Here is a 21908-nt window from a genome sequence, read left to right as displayed (position 1 = left end):
ATACAGGTTGAGGTGTAGTTACAAGACAGCTATCTTTAGGGCAAAAAATAAATAATAAAAAAACAAAGCAGCAAGGATTGTCCTGGATGATATAATGAATGATCTTTTATCACAAACCAAGTAAATCACTTAAACTCGAATATCTCACTGCAGTAGGTCATGTAGAACACTAACCTGAAAGCTAAACAGTAGTGTCCACTGTTAAAGTAGGGTGATGCCTAATCAAGTCAAACAGTAGTGTCTACTGTTAAAGTAGGGTGATGCTTAATCAAGTCAAACAGTAGTGTCTACTGTTAAAGTAGGGTGATGCCTAATCAAGTCAAACAGTAGTGTCTACTGTTAAAGTAGGGTGATGCCTAATCAAGTCAAACAGTAGTATCTACTGTTAAAGTAAGGCGATGACTAATCAAGTCAAACAATAGTGTCTACTGTTAAAGTAGGGTGATGCCTAATCAAGTCAAACAGTAGTATCTACTGTTAAAGTAAGGCGATGACTAATCAAGTCAAACAGTAGTATCTACTGTTAAAGTAGGGCAATGCCCAATCAAGTCAAACAGTAGTGTCTACTGTTAAAGTAGGGTCATGCCTAATCAAGTCAAACAGTAGTATCTACTGTTAAAGTAGGGCGATGCCTAATCAAGTCAAACAGTAGTGTCTACTGTTAAAGTAGGGTCATGCCTAATCAAGTCAAACAGTAGTGTCTACTGTTAAAGTAGGGTCATGCCTAATCAAGTCAAACAGTAGTGTCTACTGTTAAAGTAGGGCGATGCCTAATCAAGTCAAACAGTAGTGTCTACTGTTAAAGTAGGGTCATGCCTAATCAAGTCAAACAGTAGTGTCTACTGTTAAAGTAGGGCAATGCCTAATCAAGTCAAACAGTAGTGACTACTGTTAAAGTAGGGCGATGCCTAATCAAGTCAAACAGTAGTGTCTACTGTTAAAGTAGGGTCATGCCTAATCAAGTCAAACAGTAGTATCTACTGTTAAAGTAGGGCAATGCCTAATCAAGTCAAACAGTAGTGTCTACTGTTAAAGTAGGGCGATGCCTAATCAAGTCAAACAGTAGTGTCTACTGTTAAAGTAGGGCGATGTCTAATCAAGTCAAATGCTGGAATACATTACCCAGTCTACAAAAGTTATTTTTTGAAAGAAAAACAAAGTAAAAACCACTTTAAAGCACTATGCTAGCTTCACAAAAGTAAAATAAACAATTTCTGCACAGAAAAAATGTTTTCAGTTACTTTATACCACTTTTAAAACTGGCTGGAAAAGCAAGCAGTCACATTTAAAAGTACATTAGAGTCTTGTGACAGTCTGAGGAAAGTGATAACCCCAGAACAAAAAAATAAGAAATGCTTTTTTTCCCAAAAGGGAACTTATCTGTCCCAGCAATGATGTGGCACAAGCTAACACAACATTCTTTGCCTTTATCAAATAGGCTGATTAATGGTTTTACATATAAAGCACAGTGGAGGGGCTATAAAGGTAATGAAGTCAAGATACTACAACAATAAAATAACATGTCCATTATACTGATCATTGCTCCAGTTGCCAGAGCTATACACGTTATGTCCTGCCAAGGATACAACAGCTAGCCCAGCATCAAAAGCTTCAGGGCACTTTCTTCATGACCAAACTGTCAAACAGCTCAAGCTGTGCTGACTAAAAGAAACGTTTGGGGCAAAGCCCTTCAGAGCTTTTCTGCCTCCAAAAGAGTATTCTCCTCTGGGGCATTCAAGGAATGAAACAATTTTACTGATTGCTCTGACCTCCGCAAAAGGGTGTCTGAGTGGCAAGTTCTTATGGTGAGGCAACCTATCTCATTTTCTGCAGGTACAAGCTTTCTTTGAGAACTAATCCTTCCTTTACACTTAAAATGGTATCAGAATTTACTTTAAGTCAAACTATCCATCTAGTGGTTTTCTTTCCTGAACCTAAAAATGAGGGAGAAAGGATATGCCATACCTTGGATGCCCACAGACAACTCGGTACTAGCGTGACAGAACTAAATCTTTCAGATCTTTGGATCAATTGTTCGATTCTTGTTAAGGTCAGAAGAAGGGATAACCTGTGAGAAAACAGACTTTTTCCAAATGGTTGTCTAAGACTATTACCTTTTGCTGTACTCACCCATAACAAAACTATTCCAGGCATGGTCAAGGCCCACGCTACTAGGGCCTTAGCTTCATCTATGGCTTTTTGGAAAGGGTTGGATTCAGTTTTTTTTTCATTTCAGGGCTCAGCCTCCCTCTCTTTGTTGGCAGGAAGGCTCTGAAAGGCTTCACCCCCCCCCCCCCAAAAAAAAAAAAACTTGTCTTTTAGTGAGCTCATCTTGAACTGACAGTTTGGAAGCTGACTGGCTGTTGTGTCCTTGGCAGGATGTAACTCATACAGCTAAGACTACTGCAGCAATGATCATTCAAATGATGATACATTTACTTACACAACTGTACTTTCTTTCTCAACCCTGTGTACGACTCCAAAGCACTCAATGACCACACCACACATAATAACAGTAACTATAGACTGAGAATCACTGGTAAATGGTAAAAAAGGGCTAGTGTATGTATGTCAGGTGTAGTTTACCCTATCTATGCAGCACAGACAGGCCAACACAGAATTTAGATAAACTCCTCAGAGGGCCGGAAGCTGGGTATTCAAGTATGTGTGTGAACTTCACACACCGAATGCCCCCCAACAAGTTAAGAGTTATAGTAATATGAGGAAGGAAGGAAACTACTGAATGCTAATATGGGGGAAGGTGGTGTATGAGGTAACCTGGAAATAAAGGAAACACAGCTGTGAAGAATAAGAACTTTAACAGAATCTGCTGAAAGTAAGTGAAGCATTTCTGTTCAAAAACATGACCAAAAGATCATTATCTTCCATTTTCTTCACATCCATCCACCACCTCAAACTCCCTGCTGACCTTGATTACGGCCAGTACTGAGAGCAAAGACAGACAAACACAGAATTAACATGTATTCCTCAGAGGAACTGTCCCACTGCATGCAATGACAATTTATCTGCTTTTGACTTTATATATAAAATACTTACCGGGGGACCAGGCAGACCAGGAGGGCCAGTATCTCCCTACAGAAAAAAAAAAAAGTTATTCATATTAGTAATATTTACTGAGTTCTCTAAACATACAAAAATTAACAGTATAACATGCTATCCTGTTGTTGTACAGACTTCAGTAGTAATACTGATATGTGATTTGAGCACAGAACCCATGATCTATTCTAGGCAATTTCAAGAATATAGTACCACCCTTCAAATAGAAATCAGTAAAGTATGTAAGTAGCACAGAGGTTGAACGAGATTAGAAAGATATAACTTAAAATTGTGGTGTGTGTGTCTCTTTTTCGTTGTGTGTATGTATACTGAGTCATCCTGCAGGCCTAAATGTATCTGCATGTGATTCAACGTGGTTAAATGTTTCCTGGTCTGTACTTGTACAGGATGCAAACAAGCTAAGCAGGGCAATATTGCTCCCTCACAAGTGGTCTCTCAAACAACAGGTTGCGGAGTTGATTTTCTGCAAATGGGGCCAGCCTTTATGCTCCAGTTCTTAGCTGCAGAAGCTCCAAAACCCCACTCTGATGAATTCAGGTTTCTGAATTTCTTAACAGAATGCTTGTCAACACCAAGGGGCTTCAAGCAACTTTTACCCCTCTAACTGAAATGAGGGGATTTGTGCGTCCAGGATACTTCATTTAAGTAGTGCCCCTCCCCCGAGTTACAGTTAAAGCAGAAATACCAAGGGTATCCTGTAAACAGGAGTTAGAATATTATGTCCAGAACCGTAACATCACCAAACCATGAAATGAAAAAAGAAGTTATGTACTTACCATAATGTTCCATGTGAGTTGTTTATCTCAACTTTATTCTCACTGATGGATTCGGAGCCGATCCTCGGCTCCGACACGGCCGATAGCAAAGCTCAAGGTTTGCCACTAGCTCGAGACCAAGCCCCTTATCCCACAATGCACTGCTGGAATTACCTCAGATCTTGTTTGCTGCGAGTAACAGTATATATATATATATATATATATATATATATATATATATATATATATATATATATATATATATATACCCTTTTATTTATTTCTACCAAGAACACTTCCCGAAGGGGAAGAAGAAATACTGAATAATCAGGATGGTACTAGCCTCCAAGTCAACTGTCAGCCAGGAGGGGGAAGGAGGGGGGGGACGTGAGAATAAAGGCGAGATAAACAACTCACATGGAACGTTATGGTAAGTACATAACTTCTTTATGTGAAGTTGTTAAATCTCACCGTTTATTCTCACTGATGGGTAGCGTTCCTAGCACCCTCAATCTTGGGTGGCTCATGGAAGTATGTTCTTCAGTACCATGGAACCAAAGGAAGACCTGTCCCTGGAAACCTTATCTACTTTGTAATGTGTGATAAAGGTATGAGGCTTAGACCAAATGGCTGCAGCGCAAATATTGTCAAGAGGCAATTTAGCTTGAAAAGCAGAAGATGTAGAGACGGCTCTGGTAGAATGACCTTAGGTTTGTGTGTTAATGGCGCATCATCTAAAACAAGGATACACAATCAGATAACCATTTAGATAAGGTTATTGTAGCCACTGGATTGCATTTTCTGGCTTCTGAGAAGGATACAAAAAGTTGATCTGATTTTCTAATATCCTTAGTTCTGTCAAGATAAAATCTGAGCTGTCTGTGTACATCAAGTTTGTGCAGCATGTATTCCAGTTTGCTAGAGTGGTTGGGAAAAAAGACTGGCAGCTCAATGACCTGATTGATATTTGATTCAGAACAGACTTTAGGTAAAAATGAGGGTTTTTGTGTTCTGAGAGATACTCTATCAGCATGGAAAATCATGTAAGGTGGTCTGACAGATAATGCTTGAAGTTCTGACACTCTGCGGGCAGAAGTAATGGCCACAAGAAAAATAGTTTTCTAAGATAAATATTTGAGATCACAAGAAGATGCTGGTTCAAAAGGGGGAAGAATAATTTGAGACAGCATAAAGTTTAAATCCCAGGGAGAATAGGGAATTTTGATAGGTCGTCTCATGTGAAGAACTTTAAGAAAAGTCTTAGATAATTTATGGCTCATAACATTTGAGCCACCAAACCAAAGGTGAAAATTTGAGATGGCAGCTAACTGGACTCTAACTGTAGCAGCTGCTGCCCCTTCCTTAAAAATCTTTGTCAAGAATTCTAAAATAGATGATAGCGGAGCTCAGAAAGGGTCAATGTTCTGCGTGTTGGCCCAGATTGAGAACCTTTTCCATTTACTGCCATATAATTTCCTGGTAGATGGCTTGTGAGAAGACAAGAGAATTTGTCTTGTATCTTCTGAAATTGAATGAAGCCTGGGAATTAGGGGAAGTGGAGTAGCCAAGCAGTCAGTTTCAGGGACTGCAGTAAAGGATGGAGGTCCCCTGACGGGTGCGTCAGAAGGTCCGGAACTGGGTCCAGGATCCATGGATCTTCCAACAGATGATGGTGGAGAAACGGGAACCAAATCTGTCGAGGACAGTAGGGGACTATGATAATAACAGTCCTTCCCAGTGATTTTACTTTCTGTAAAAATCTGGGTATCAATGGGAAGGGTGGAAATGCATAAAGGAGATCCGGGGGCCAATCATGTAAAAGTGCATCTGTCAGGGGATGACCGGGAGGTGGTATTAGGGCAAAGTAGCTTCTGCATTTTGAACTGATGTGGCTGGCAAAGAGGTCGCAGCAAGGCTGGCCCCATTTGCAGAAAATCAACTCCGCAACCTGTTGTTTGAGAGACCACTCATGAGGGAGCAATATTGCCCTGCTTAGCTTGTCCGTTATCACGTTGGATTTCCCCAGGATGTGCGTTGCCAACAGAAAAAACTGGGATGACACAGCCCATTGCCAGACCCTGAGGGCTTCTCGACAAAGGGGGGTAAGACTTGGTTCCGCCTTGCTTGTTCAAGTACCAGACTACTGACATGTTGTTCGTCTGAATTGCAATAGTTCCTAGAGGGAGAGAGTCCTGAAAGTACTGCAATGCCAGAAGTACCACTCTCAACTCTAGAACATTGATGTGCAGATGTGATTCTTGATCTGTCCATGTGCCTCGGGCAGTCTTTCCTTGAAAATGCTCCCCCACCCTATCAGGGAAGCATCCGTGGTCATAGTGGCTACTGGGGGGGGGGACAAAGGGTCTTCCGATTGTGACATGAAGAGACGTCAACCACCACTGAAGGTCTCTCTTGCAAGAATCCGTGATGGGAATCATGTGGTGCATCGGTAGTTTCTGGTACGACCACTGAACAAAGAGGAGCCATTGAAGAATTTGCATATGCATCCTTGCGAGTGGTATAGCCAGGATTGCTGCTGCCATCAAACCTAGTACCTTCAATACCTCTGCTGCTGTAGCTTTGCTCTTTGACACCAGTGAGCTGACATGTTGGCGGAGAAGTGAGACTATCGACAGGAAGATGTAGAGTGGTAGTTGAGGTATCTAACTCTGCTCCTATAAAAATGGTATGCTGCGATGGCGATAAGGCAGACTTTTCAAAGTTGACTGTAATGCCTAATTGATGGCAGAGTGTCAGAGTGTATTGTGTTGCCCGAGTCAATTGATGCCTGGTGGTAGCAGTGAGGAGCCAATCATCTAGGTATGGAAACACCTGGAATCCTAGACATCTCAGGTGTGCCGTGACCACTGCCATGCATTTGGTGAACACTCTGGGGGCTGTAGTGAGACCAAAGGGCAGGGCTCGAAACTGGCAATGATTGGCTCCCAGCCGGAAACACAGATGATCTCTGGAGCGTTTGTTCATCTTTATGTGATAGTACGAGTCCATGAGATCTATGGAGCACATCCAATCCCCTTTCCCTAGAAAGGGAAAAATGGACTGAAGCGTGACCATTCGGAACTTCTCTTTCTTTACGAACTGATTGAGTCTGCTGAAGTCCAAGATAGGTCTCCAATCCCCTGTTTTCTTTGGTCCCAAAATTAAATTTGAGTAAGTTCTGAATCCAACTTGGTCTGCTAGGACTGGTTGGATGACTCTTTTTTCTAGCAATCTGTGGACCTCTGTGATTGCTTGTTCCCTGATATTGGGTGGAACATCTGCGATTCTCTTTACAGGAATGGGGGGGGGGGGAGAACGGTATGAAATATCCTCTGGAAATGATGCGTTGTACCCATGTATCTGTTGTTATGTTTAGCCAGGCTTCTGGGTACAAAGACAAGCGACCCCCGACTGCCTCCAGAGCCGAACAGTCGGGCCCCTTTTCAGGGGCATTGGTAGGGTTGACCGGAGAACTGACCCCTGTCACCCTGTTGCTGTGGACCCCCTCTGCCGTGGGGACGGTGTCTTCTGTTATAACCCCCTCCTCTGCCTCTAGAGGGGGTTTCTCCGTGTGTGTTCTGAAAGGCTCCCTGTGCTTTTCGGAACCACATTTTCCCTCCCCTAGGGCCCTTGGGGTAGGGCCGAGTAGGGGTAGAAAAACAGACTCCAATGGCAGATGAGGTCTTGCTTCCTACTCACACCTGGTTAAAGTTTCCTTTTACTTTGGGCTCAAACAGTGATGAGCCATCAAATGGGGTGTTAATAAAGGAAGACTTAAAGGGTTCTGCAAAGGAACAGAGATGCATCCAGGCTTGTCTTCGAAGAGCAATGCCCAAACTAGTGGCTCTACTCAAACCATCAGCTGCATAGGATATGAGACGCATGGACGAGTTTACCACTGAGTTTAGGGTAGCGAGCTGGGTGTTGACTTTGTCGGCCACCCCTGCAGCTACCGTACCCTGGAGAGCATCTCCTAGCTCTTTCAGGTGATCTCTTTGTAGTCTCGTAAAGTGGGTTAAGTAGTTCAGTGATCGCAGAGAAAAAGTTGCTGAACTAAACATGCGTTTCCCATATCTATCCATGACTCTAGAATCTCTGTTAGGAGGGTGGACAGATGTGGATGTCTCAAACACTTCCTTTTTGGTGGCTGCAGCTACCACCATGGCATCAACAGGCACCCCCTTTGTCAAAAATAGCTTGTCAACTGGGGCAGACATGAATTTATTAGGCTTACGAGGAACAGGTTCCATGGCCTCCGGTGACTCCCACTCCTTACGAGAGATCAGTTCCATGAGCTCATCATAAGGCGGAGACACCCAAGAAGTGGAAGTTTAAGACCCAAAAGCCTTCAAGAGCACGGACTCATCCTCAGTAGGGGTCTTGGACTGCCAATCACCCCTCTGACTAAGGATCTCTAGTATTTCTGCAAAGGAGATATCCTCAGAGGGGGATCGAGTAGACCCTTCTGACTCATCCAAGTCCGTATCAATGTCAAAGACTCCTGTGGTGAGTCTAAGTGTCTCCTCTTGCACATTCTTTTCCTAGAAACCTCCTCAGTGGGGGGATCAAGGGAGGTCTCAGAAGAGCAGGGGACGCCCTGTGGGGGTACTTGAAGCTTGTGGTCTCTACGCTTGGGGGGACCAGCAGATGAAGAAGAAGACACAGGAGCTTGAGGGGAGAGGGAAGGCTGAACTGATGCTGACATCGTCTTTGGAGACAAAACTCTCATCATAGCATCGAAGGCACCATGGCTCTGACAAAAAGGAGTGGACGGACCCGAGAGAACTGTCCAATCCTCCCACACCAAAACCCTGGGATCCGAGCCCGAGGTAGGAGCCGAGCTCATCCAAGTCGAAGCCCCAAGAGGAAGAATCCTCACTGACAAATCGGTTCGACTATCCTCCCCGGACCCGATGGGAGAGCGTCGGCACCTAGAGTCCTCGGTCGGTGCCGAGGACATCCAAGTAGCTAGAGACGATAACACTGGTGCGGGTATCGGTTCCAAGGGTTCAACAATCATCAGCTCAGTATCCTTCATCTCCGAGAGTCCAGTGCAGCTCGGAGGAGGAGTAGACAAATCCAGTTCCATGGTCTTTGGCACCGACGAGCTGGTCAGGGCCGACAACAATTTGGCAAGTCCTGGTGCCTGTAAAAGCTTCTGCACTAGCCGATCCATGTCCAAATCTGAAAGGCTGACTGAGGACTTAGCTGAATGCACCGAAGGTGCTGACTGGAGCAGAGGGAACCTCAGAGACCGGCTCCAATACTGGGAGCTGGCTCCGAATTAGAGGTACACTCGGTTCTGAGGTCTGTGGAACCAATGACCCTCCCTCTGAAGTTTTTGCCTTTTTTGCCACTTTAGGATCTGTAGATTTTGAGGATTTGGAGGACGTGCTAGTACCCTCATGGCTAGTCAACACCTCAGAAAAGGAATGCTGTAATAATCCCCGGTCTATAACCTTCCTCCTTCTCTCCAAGAGGACTCTTGAAGAAAAGGAATGGCAAATGCTGCAAGTGTCTTGGAGGTGTTTAGCTCCCAAACAGTAGACACATTAAATGTATCCATCAGTGACAGACATTTTCTGCCCACAATCTGGGCATTTTTTGAATCCTGATTTAGGATGGGATTTCTCCTTTTCATCCGACATAGTTAATTAAAACAAAATAGTAAACTGCAAAAAGTAAGGCAGTAAAGTCCTTACTTAACTTGTAAAGACCCACAAAACAACTAAGCTCATTCCGGGCACTATCTATAACAAATAATTATAGATTACAAATATAGGGCTAAAGAGGCCCACAGAGAAAAACCCTGACTATTATAAAGACTAATAAGTGTAAATAGGGCTAAAGGTCCACACAAACCAAGAAGCCAACAGGGCACTAACTATTTAAAACTATTTAAACTATAGATTATATTATGAAATGATCTAATACTAATACACAACTTAGTAACAAAAAGGAAAGTTTTTTTTTATAAAACTTGATGTTATTTTCCCACAAATGGTCCGAGCTAGCTGGCTCATCGAGATCTCTCTTGCCGTGGCAAACTATATCTGAGGTAATTCCAGCAGTGCATTATGGGATAAGGGGCTTGGTCTCAAGCTACTGGCAAACCTTGAGCTTTGCTATCGACCGTGTCAGAGCCGAGGATTGGCTCCGAACCCATCAGTGAGAATAAACGGCGAGATTTAACAACTTCACATCATTAATTTCTTACTATACAATAAGAAATGGTTTTAGTGCTATAAACATATCCATTTGTCCTTAATCAGTTAGCTATATCCCACAGTACAGTAAGTAATATGCACTATTCAGAAAGGCTGCAATGAACTTTAATACTACCAGGAAAAATGTCTGACCCAAAACAAGTCAACACATGTAAGAGATTCTCCTGATTTCTTTGGAATGCAACATGTTTGATGCTCTTTTATGTACATTGTCAAAACAAATCACCATATAAAGCAGTGTGGTAGACCTTTGGGCTTTGGTACTGAGAAAAGCAAGAAAAATATTCAGCACTGCAAATGAATCTAAGTCACATCACCAGTCTAACTCACGTGACCATGGCACTGAAATCATAGGTAAGTTTATCATCTCCGTTTAAAAAAATATGGCCAGGCTCCATCAGACTATTGTTAATAGGCACTGACCTATAACAGCCATATGGTTCTGAGAAATAGTCTAACTGTTGTATCCCCAAAACCTATGGGCAATTCTTCATTTACTGGCAGATAACGCCTAATGATACCTGAAGAATGCAAGTATTGAAAAGATATACATTTCAGTAAATTAATATGATTACTGAAGTGGGGTGTTTAGATTTTAGATCAGAGTGCCATGTTGATTACATTTCAGTGTTGACATGATTACAAGATTTCGGAGAAGAAGTTCACTTAACTGGAAGCACTGCACTGGAACAATATGCTCCTGGAGGAGAGTAGAAGTTCACTGGAAGCACTGCACTGGAACAATATGCTCCTGGAGGAGAGTAGAAGTTCACTGGAAGCACTGCACTGGAACAATATGCTCCTGGAGGAGAGCAGAAGTTCACTGGAAGCACTGCACTGGAACAATATGCTCCTGGAGCAGAGTACTTAAGTCTAAAAGGCTCAGCTTTTATAATGTATCGAGCAGTATTTCATTAAGTACCTGCATGTAGAGATCTCATTAACATTTTTGATTAAGAATATTAATTTGACACAATAATTAACAAATAAACACACTTTCAGAAGAAATTTGAAATATGTAGAGAGATTTTTTTAATTTTTGAAAGTTTTTGAAATTTTTGAAACAGTGGCAGAGTCAAATATGAACAAATTCTGACTAAAACCGTACATAGAATTTGAAAAATAAAACGTTGAACAAGTTTGAAAGGGACCAAAAAGAATATAGTAGTTGCAGTGCTAATCCTAAATCTTCAAATAAGAAAAATAACAAAAGCAGATCACCTATTGGCCTGGTAACAGCATCAAATAACATTCTAATTTCAATCAGAGTGGGATTTTTTCCAGCTGCCCAACAATCACTGAGCAGTAACGAGAGAGATTCAGAAGGTATCGAGAGAAATTTTCCTACTCAGCAGTTTTTTTTTTTTTATCTGTGGTGAAAACACTGATACAGTGAAAACTCTTCACTAGGAAACTGAATCTTAAAGTGCTGATGTAACAATTTCTGTTGAACAGAGAATAGAATACTCTTTTAAACTGCAGAGTATCTGTAATCCACCATTAATGCAGATCATTAATATTTTTGAAAAATAACGTGAATCTCAGATTAGGACATTAGCGGGAGCACATGTAAAAATTATTTTACAGTTTGTCCCCAGTATAACAAAAAGCTGCCATTGAATTAAGCAATCACAAGTCAGTCAGAATGATAAAGCCAGGTAAAGGTGAGGGGTGGTGGTTATGGATATAACACAATATAAAGTTAAAATGCTACATAAGTTGGTAGACTTCCACTTTTTTAAACTAGATCTAGTTTTTAAACATATGGTAAAACAAAGTTGAAGCTTTCAAGCTTCAAGAATGGTTTGAGGTATGGTTGTATAATTTGTGCATCCCACACTGGCGGTCATGTTTGGCATCCTTAAGTTACATAAGGATGAAGTGGGGGGAGTCTTTTCTGGCTGTTGTGAGTGCTAAAGATATTAACATAAACAAATACTTTTTTGTGTGTAAGAAATTAGGTTTTACAGTAGTACAAGAGAAAAAAAGGCTGTACAAAAACAAGCTTAATGTTCATATGCTGTAGTCTTGTGCTGCTGGGTGGGGTATACAAGTGCACTGATTATATTATATGTAGAATTAGGATATTTTCTCCTTTTATATTACAAGGGAGAGTGTCTAGATGAATACTTTTGGCTTAAGCTGTAAACAGGTGCTTTTGTAAGCATGCAGGCTTTAAAAATAAGACAAAAGCATGAAAGCCATGATAATGTTACACTTCTTAACTGCAAAGATATGAGCTTGTTTGTTTTCACTGGCAAATGTTCACTGGAGTAGAGATGTTTGCAGCTAAGGGCAGTTATGCATTGTTTATAGAGTGAAATGTACAAAAACTCACTGCTGAGTACATTTCCATGGAGATAAGCTGTCTGCAGGTACAAGCAGTTAATCTTGGAAATTCTGAATATTTTTTGCTGAGGAAAATGTAAAATTTAAAGGCACAATGGCAAGCAGTATGGTGAAAAAATTAAGTTTGAAATTATGGGAAGTGATATGCGGTAATACCTCCCTAGCAGCCTTACTGCTTTAATGCAGTTAATATAACAATGTGCAATTTCATTTTAAAGATAGCCAGTACTCTTTTTTTTTCTGAAAGCATACAAATTGTTTTTCATATGTGGGAGGAAGAGAGAGATAAGAAAAGAACATACAGGACTCGGTGTAAGTGGTAGCACAGGCTGTAGCATGTGTTTTAGTATGGGTAATGTTAATTTTATATGTTTGTTCCAAGTTAATAGGGGATGAGGGTGTTTTGTATTTAGTTTTTTGTTTGGGGGTTTTCATTAAAATAAAAAGTCTTGAAAAATCTGACTGAGTTTTCATTAAAACAAAACATTTTGAAAAATGTGACATAGGTTCAACTGGAGATAAAAAGAAACAACTGTACAAAAAAAATCAGCCTACCAAACATTAGTGTATACATTTAACACAAAAGCTGGAAATAACACATTCAAAAAACTGTCATGCATAAGAGGTGGTCTTTTTGTCATGATGTCTATGCTGTCCATATTATCCTGTAATATAAATGGCCTTACAGATATACATAAAAAGGAAATATTATTAAATTATATTAAGAAATGCAGAATGCAAATAGCAATGTTGCAGGGTGCACATTTGAAAAGAAATGAGCATGTGAATTTGACAAAGAGTATTTCAGAATGGATATTCAGCAGAATGTCAGCAGTAGAGGAAAAGGGGAGTAATTATACTAATTACTAGAGCGGCTCCAATAGTGATAGAAGAGGGGGGAAAAGACAAAAAATGGTAGATTTCTGATAGTAAGGAGCTATTTGCAAGGGAGGAGGATTAAAATAGCATGTATTTATTATATTCCACCAAAAACTGTTTTTATGGAGCTTAAGAAAAATTTGGTGGAAATAATAAGCTTTCAGCAGGGAATATTAGTTATAGATGAGAGTGGAATTTGTTTGCAGTAAGTGAGGATGTATCAGGGGGACCTAGAAGGGACAATTTAACAAAAGAAAATATATTTCCGAAGAAAATTATGAAAATATTTGGTGTGGAAGTTGTGAATTCTGTAGTAGGAACTAAGATAATTTACATATTATTCCCCAAGATATAATAACTGGGTTAGACTAGATAGAAAGTATATTTCACAGTAACATGCGCATTTAACTGAAAGCTTCAACCAGTAACTATGTCAGATCATGCGGCAATAAAAACTAATATAAAAAATGCAGGGTAATGAAGTAAAAAGACATGGGCATTTTCCCACATACCTGTTAAAAACAGAGGAATTTAAGGAATGGGTAATGGAAATTATTTGAGAGTTATTAGGGAAGATAGAAATATCTTCAAAAGTTATAGTTAGTAACTGGGATAAAATAAAAATGCAGTTTAAAAATAGTGTTGAAATAAGAGAGAGATATGTTTAAGAAGTAATAGAAATTACTTAGAGAGGTTGACAAACGTTAATGTACTGCCGAATAAGGGGAATCTCACTGAACAAGAGAAGAGAAAATGCAGAGTTATAAAGAGAAAATAAGAGAGTATATAGATAATATGCATAAGTTTAGAAACACTACAATTAAGCATTGATTTTTGATAATTCCAGAGCATAAAAACAAAGGGAAGAAATTTTACCATAAATCCTGTAGAAGTTTTACAGATATTCTGAAAATTATATGAAAAGTCGTACAAATAAGAGAAATCTGGAAATCAAGAACGAGCACAAATGGAAATGTTATTGGAAGACTTGATTACACCAATGTTAGAGGTTGATTTGTCTCAACAACTAACAGTTAAGGTGGGAGGTGGTGAGATAAAAACAATCTTCAGGAAAGTCTTCATGAACAGATGGTATTCCTGTGGAAGTTTAGAAATTAGGAGGGAAGAAAGTGATAAAGGTCTGGAAGATTTTGTTTAACAGCATTTTAAAAGGAGGGGAAGCACAAACTTCTTGGAAAGAGGCTGTGGTGGCTGTGTTACCTAAAGATGGCAAAGACCCTTCAGACCCAGCTTCTTAAAAATTCATTTCAATTTTAAACCACAATTATAAAGTGTTTATGATGATATTGGCTAAAAGAATGGCAAAGGTGTTGCTGAAATTGATGGGTATGGATCAGTGTAGTTTTGTGGAGGGGAGGCAAGCATTTTACAGCATTAATAGAATAATGATCCACATGAGAGCAGAATGTAAGAAAATACCGCTACTGTTAGAGAGGTTTGATGCAGAGAAAACATGTGACAGAGTAAGCTGGGATTTTACGATTAGAGACAACAATTAAAGTGGAAGAGTTCCTCTCAGATAAGCTGTGTTTGAATGGAGGAACCAGGTAGGGGTGTCCTCTTAACACCTTTACTTGCTTTTTTATATAGAGCCACTGACAAAGAAAATAAGGGACTCAGAAATATAAGGTTATAATTGGTACGGTAATCAAAAAAAGTTTCATTTGCAGATTTTATTTTTTACCTGATAAATCCATAAAAGGACATCTCAAGTGTTGTAGAATATTTTGATACAGTTTCAAATCTTTTTTGGGATATAAAAATAATAAACAAGACAAAGACTATAGCTTTAAATTATGTAGCTACACATGAATTGGTTCAGTAATGCCCATATTTATGGGAACAAGAGAAGATGTAGTATTTAGGAGTATGGATTAAAAAGCCTTCTGTTATGGCAGCTAAGGATATGTGGGAAGAGACTAAACAAAAGATGATACAAAAATTAAGAAACAGGAAACTCATTCATAGATATGGATAGTAAGATATCATGAAAATGTTTTTAGTCCTTTTAGTCTTCTATATGGGTCAGGCTGTATACTTTTATCAACCAGAGGATAAGTTGAGGACAGTAATTATTAAAGATTTGAAGGAATTTATCTGTGAGAGAAAGAGGGCAATTGTTATGTGGGATAAGTTGATCCTTCCAAAAGAACAAGGTGGTTTAGGTTTACTTGATTTGAAGTGATATTTTAGTGCTACACATTTAAGACTCATATATATATATATATATATATATATATATATATATATATATATAAATGCAAGCACAAGGTTATAATTCAAAATGGAAATGGATGATTAAGCAAGAGGGTAGTTGCAGTAATAGGGAAACAGTGGGATTTTGGATGCAGATCCTTAAGTAGAATAATAATAATAATAATAATACAGAATGTTATCTTCATAAAACAGAGGAAAGTACTCTAAGAACTAAGCTAATACGAGAGTGGAAAAGGAGAATTTGCCAATTGGGAGGACTGCAAGCAGGTAGTTGTACAGAAAATAGGCAAGAGGGGTCTGGTATTTAGTGGAAAAACCTGGCAAAGGAACAAATATATTTTTAGCAAATAACTTGAGTAGGAAAGTTAATAGGGTGGGATGAGGCCAAGAAGACATTTGGATTGCAGGCAAGAGACTGCATTCTCTACCAGGGCTTGATCTCAGAGTACAGAGAGAAAGGGATAGGGGGATTTTAAGTTAAAGACCTGCTCTGGTAGAGTTTTTATTTGACTCTAGAACAGAAGCAGATGTTAAAATGGAACATTAGTAGGGTATGTGAAGATTGGGTGAAGGCTGCCAGCCTAGGCAGATAGAATTATCTCCAAAATTCTGTCATCCATAAATATTAATGTAAACCACAGGCTTGTGTCTTAAATGGTAAAAATAGCGTTACATGTGGAACTGAAAAAATGTAACAACAGTGCACTCTACTGACCGAGTAAAGCATGTTGTGACCCTTTGATGTTAAAACTCGCAGCCAGTCAGTCTAGAGTGAGGCATCCTGCCTATTGTTGTAAGGCCAGAGTTAATGGCCAGAATTTGCATGCATAAATGCCCTTTATTGCTCTGGTTTCTGCCCAGAGGTGAAGAATGCAAATGTAGTTTCTGTTAGCCTGGGAAACCAGGGAAGTGTGAAGAATGATGTAATGTGAACCAGGAATGTGATTTTAAAAACAGAGAGAATCAGAGAGCATTAAGCATTTTTGTCTTGACCATCCAACTCACCAGCACTGTCTTGCTCTATATGTAAGTTTATCATAGATTTGTGTTTTCTCTTAGAAATAGCTGGAAACTAGAAAGTTTAGACTAAGTGTTTCTGTGAAGTCAGAACTGTACTACTGAATTATTTTAAGTATTTCTTTGTCATCTCTGAACTCCTGACAAGCAATGTGTAGTAAAAAGTATTGTCTTGTGTTTTGACTATTTATTAAATATTATTAAACCCTTTCAACTATGGCTGTTTATGTAGAGATAATTTAAGCTCTTTAGAGTACTTGCATGCCTTTGGTAAAATTGTACAAAGTCACTCCAATAGCTTTAGCCTGGGGCTATACTACCAATTGGATAATAATATTGCACAGTAGTAATTGGACACCATTTTAAGGGCCTTTGAGTAGCTGATAAATATTAGTGGGTGGTGGCAGCTGGTACTACTGTATAGTCTGGGAAAAGGAGGCACAGCTGGAGAACCTGTGCTAGCCTTCCCCCATGAGTGACTGTGTGGTTATATAAACTCTCCTCAAAAGTGTGTGTGTGTGTGTGTGTGTGTGTGTGTGTGTGTGTGTGTGTGTGTGTGTGTGTGTGTGTGTGTGTGTGTGTGTGTGTGTCAGCTTCGTGGGCAGGGACATGAAGCACTGGTTGGACAGAGAGGGTGCTGGAGGTTTTAGCTTGCCCACTAGGCTGAGATCTGGACCTTATAGCTGTGCCAGTGGGGAGTCTTATTGGGGACCTGGAGACAAAGGGAGCGACCAGCCCTGGACTGACAGTGATCTCTGTGTGCTCTTAAGGGAAATTGCACTTTACTGTATGTATTTGTTATCCTTTCCTCCTATACGAGACGCCCCTCACTGGTGTTAGTGGTGAGGATTGAGGCCCCTTGATTGCTGGGCCAGGGCACGGGCATCACAGGGTATATAAAATATTGCATGATAACTATAAGAATCAATCAGAGGAGGTTAGAAAAGTATGGAAAAGCAATTTAAAAGAAAACAATTGGAAGACATATGTATGGCTCCCAAGCATGCAACCAAATCCAGAAGGTTTAGGATATTTGTTTGGAAGTGTTTGCATAGGTATTTTTATACCTCAAGCAGACTTCAAAAAAAATTTCTCAGGTAGATAGCAAATGTTGGAGGTTCAATGGAGAAGAAAGAGATAACTGGGAACTAATATTTTTGGAGTGTAAAGAGTTGGCAGATTTTAAAAAATTCCCTACAGAGTACTCTATCAGACATATTGGGTAAGCAAATGATTAAGAACGGAAATTATTCTGCTGAGCTAGGATACAGGAACTGAACTGCCCAGACATAGTACGGCCTTATTATTTATTTATTTTATTACTTATTTGACATTTGTTGACCGAGATAGTCTGAATGAGCTAATGCCCTTTTCAGCGAAGGCCTGGGTAGAAAAGCTCCACAGTAAAATAAACAAAAATTACAGTAGTAAAGCAGATATATATACATATACAATACAGTAGTCTAGTAAATGTCCATTATAGTAGAAGTAAAAGAAATCCAAAAGAAAAAGTACAGTTGTGTACACTTACCATAAATGTAGAATGTTTGAGTGTATTCACTGTTGCAGTCATTACATTTGGGTAGATTCCCAAAGCTAAGGTTGGGAGGAGGAATTTAAATAGAATTAGGACCAGCTATAAGGCCCTGCAAGACTGCAATGGCAAAAACAGCCCTGGATTTAGAGAAAATTGGCAAATGATAATGCTTGGTGAAAGTATGTACAGAACTCCAGGTAGCAGCTTCTAAGATGTCCCTAGTAGGGTTGCCCCTGAGAAAGGCTGAAGAGGTAGATGCAGCCCTGGTTGAATGGGGTCTGATGCCCTGTGGGATAGGTTTTCCATGGTGCTTATAGCAGAAATGAATACAGTGGCCTATCCATTTTCAAATGGTTTGTTTTGAAATAGCTTTCCCATCTGTCCCTGCAGCAAATGCCACCAGTAGTTGTTCAGATTTCCTTTGAGGTTTAGTTCTGTCCAAGTAGAATCTAAGCTGTCTGTACACATCTAAAGAGTGCAGTATCCATTCCCCTTTGTTCTGTGGGTTAGGAAAAAGGTAGGCAAATGGACTGATTAAGAGTCACACTGGATACCATCTTGGGCATGAAGGAGGGATTGGTTCTAAGGGACACCCTGTCCGCATGAAAGATGATGAAAGGTTCCACTGCCATAAGGGCCTGTAATTCAGATACCCTTCTTGCAGAAGTGATTGCCAAAAGGAAAGCTGTTTTCCAGGAAAGAAATTTGAAATCTGCAGTAGCAGCTGGCTCAAAAGGAGGAAGCGTGAGTTTCTCCAAGACAAAGTTAAGATCCCAGGCTGGAGTTGGAGCTCTCCTGGGTGGCCTTAGATTTTTGGCCTCTCTGAGGAACTGCTTGAGCAGTGGGTGAGAGAAGAGGGGAGGCTCTGTGCTATAATGAGCTGAAATGGGTGAGGCATGAATTTTGATGGAGGAAAAAGACAAGCCCTTATGAAGCCTCTCAGTCAAGTATTGTAGAATCTGAGGTAAATTGGGCACTGCTGCGTTCATTCCTTGAGACTGGTTCCAAGCACAGAATATTTTCCATTTTGCAGCATAAGATTTTGTAGTACTAGGCCTCCTTGCCTCTAAAATGATATTCATCACTGATTTACCGAGGGATCGTAAAGGAGAGATTAGGTAATTAGCCAGGCTGCTAGGTTCAGGGTTTGCAGCTGAGGATGCAGAATCATGTTCTCCTGCTGAGGCAACAGGGAAGGAGTCTGAGGCAGGTGCCATGGAGCCAAGCATGACACACTGCGCAAGAGTGGGTACCAGTGTTGGCGAGGCCAGTCTGGTGCAATTAAAATCGTCCTTGGCTTGTCCTGTTTGATCTTTAGTAGTACCTTGGGGAGCAGAGGCAGAGGAGGAAAGGCATAAACTGATATGTTTTTCCAGCTGAAGGATAGAGCATCCACTTTCCAAGCTTGCTTGTGGGGAATCCATGTGCAAAATTTGTCCAGTTGATGGTTCTGGGGAGGCAAACAGGTCTATATCTGGGATCCCTCATTTGTTTGTCAACATGTTGAAAATACTTGGTTCCAGTTTCCACTTGTGTGGGTCCATGAGGTTTCTGCTTAGTCCGTCTGCCAGTGTATTTAGTTTTCCTGGCAGGAATTGAGCTTGTAGATTCACTTGGTAGCTCAAGGCTGTGTTCCACAAAGCCACGACTAGTCTGCAGAGAGGGTAAGAATGTGTACCCCCTTGCTTATGTACCACATGACAGTGGTGTTGCCCATCTTTATCATTAGTTATCCTGGAAGAATGTGATCCTTGAAGGTTATCAGAGCGTTCTGTACAGCTAACATTTCCTTTTGATTTATGTGCAGGTGCATTTGAGTTGGGTTCCATTTGCCCTGAATGCACTTCCCTGCCAGGTGAGCCCCCCATGGATAGTGTGATGCGTTTGCTGTTAAGATTTATTTGGCAGGGGGTAATGTGAATGGTAGTCCCTTGTTTTGGTGGCAGGCCTCTGCCCACCAAAGGAACTCTAGGCATAGGCAAGGTAGGATAGGAATCCTTGCTTCCAGATCCTGTGAATGCTGACACCATAGGCTTTTGAGATACCATTGTAGTTTCCTCATATGCAGCTTTGCATATGGAATTAGAAGAATGCATGAGGCCATGAACCCCAAGGCTTGCAGTATTTGCCTTGCAGATATAGCTGGGGTTTTGTGGCCACTTGTTTGAAGTAAGTTGTGAAATGTATCCGTTTCTCTGGCGTGAGGAAAGCCATTTGGGAAGTTGTATTCAAGCTTACTCCCAGGAATATAATTTGTTGATAGGGTACCAGGTGGGATTTATTTTCATTTATGGTGAACCCCAGACAAGTCAGTACCCTTTGAACAAAGGCCAGATGATTGAAGAGAATGTCCTTGCTTTCTGCCTGAATTAGACAATCGTCCAGGCATGGGTATATATGAATATTTATTTGCCTGCAAAAATGCAATGACTGGAGCTAGGCACTTTGTGAATACCCTGGGTGCAGTAGATAAGCCAAAAGGCAGTGCAGAGAACTGATAGTGCATGTAGCCTGCTTTGAAGTGTAGGCATCTTCTGCAAGACTCCCTGATAAGGGATGTGCAGGTATGCTTCTTTTAAGTCCAGTGTTGCCAACCATGCATCCTTGCCTAGTATAGGAAGCAGCTGGTGAAGAGTCAGCATTTTGAATTTTGGAATCACCAGAAAGGTGTTTAGAATAGAAAGGTCCAGGATAGGATGCCATGTATTGCCTTTTCTGGGTACCAGGAAAAGTCTCGAATAGAAACCTTGTCCCTTTTCCTCTTCTGGTACCAAGTGAATAGCCCCCATGTTTAAGAGAGAGAGTACCTGATTTTGGGTCTCTGCCCACTGATTTGGGGGTAATCTGGCCACCCGCTTGGTGTTGGTAACATGTGTAAATTAAATCTGTATCCTTGGGACACTAAATTTAAAACACATTTGTCCTGGGTAATGAGTTCCCAGTTTTTGGACTGCAGACCAATCTTTCTGCCTAAAGGAGCATTCAGTTGGGAAGTGCTTGGAAGTCTTAAAAGCAAGTCATTGAGACGGTTTTCCATAGGGGGAGTCCTGCTGCTCCCAGGTTTGGGTGCGGAAACCCCCCACTGCCTAGTCTTGTGTGTCCCTTGGGACTGAAACCTGGGGATTCTGCTGTGTCTGGGTTTGGTTTGAAAAGACCTGGAGGGGGCTGGAAAGGACCAATTTTTAGAGAGCCAGTGCCTACTAAATCTAGGAGGCTGAGCTTGTAAGAACTCTTTAACAGTCTGCATAGATTTAGCTTTATCTTCCATCTTTTTAAGAACTTCCTCAGCCTTGTTGCCAAACGGGCAGTCCTGAGTTAAGGGAGCATCCAACAATTTAGCTTTAACATGATCAGGCAAAGATTGCTCCTTAAGCCAAGCATGCCTTCTGAGCACAAACCCAGTAACAGCAGCCTTGTGGGACGCAGATTTTTTTTGATTTTTTATTAATTTTAATTATGTTGGTTGCCAAAAAAGCAATTAGTAGAAAATGTAAATGAAAGTGTACACCAACTGTATTTGAGATACTGAATATTATAAAAGAGAAAAAAGAACTGGAAGAGGCTCTTCAGAAAAGGGAAATAAATGGAAATTGTTGGAACAATACATGTATAATAATGTTCAGCAGGAGGAGAAGTCAGGTTTAAGGAAGGCAGGAATTAAACAATGCTTTTGTAATGTTGGACTTATATTAGCAAAGAAAATATATGTGATGTATATTGTATTTAAATGGAAAAATGTTAAAATGGTTTGTTCTGTTTTCTGTTGTAGACATTTGCCTATGTCAAGTGCTAATTTAATAAAAGGTGTTTTAAAAAAGTTACATAAAC

General features: G+C 40.4%; 1 protein-coding gene across 2 annotated transcripts in view; it reads right to left on the bottom strand.

Moving 5' to 3' along the window:
• Window positions 1-21908, bottom strand: part of COL9A3 (collagen type IX alpha 3 chain) — a 727303-nt gene that overhangs the window by 675599 nt on the left and 29796 nt on the right. For both annotated transcript variants that reach the window (XM_044090399.1, XM_044090400.1), the window contains exon 3: window positions 3058-3093. In XM_044090399.1, coding sequence (XP_043946334.1) covers window positions 3058-3093 — 36 coding nt within the window. The remainder of the gene's footprint in view (window positions 1-3057; window positions 3094-21908) is intronic.

The sequence above is a fragment of the Protopterus annectens genome, chromosome 12.part0, assembly GCF_019279795.1.
Source record: "Protopterus annectens isolate FY-2018-M chromosome 12.part0, PAN1.0, whole genome shotgun sequence".
In the NCBI taxonomy this organism is placed as follows: Eukaryota; Metazoa; Chordata; order Ceratodontiformes; family Protopteridae; genus Protopterus; species Protopterus annectens.
The sequence above is the reverse complement of the archived record's forward strand: the minus strand, read 5'-3'. Positions and strand labels throughout refer to the sequence as shown.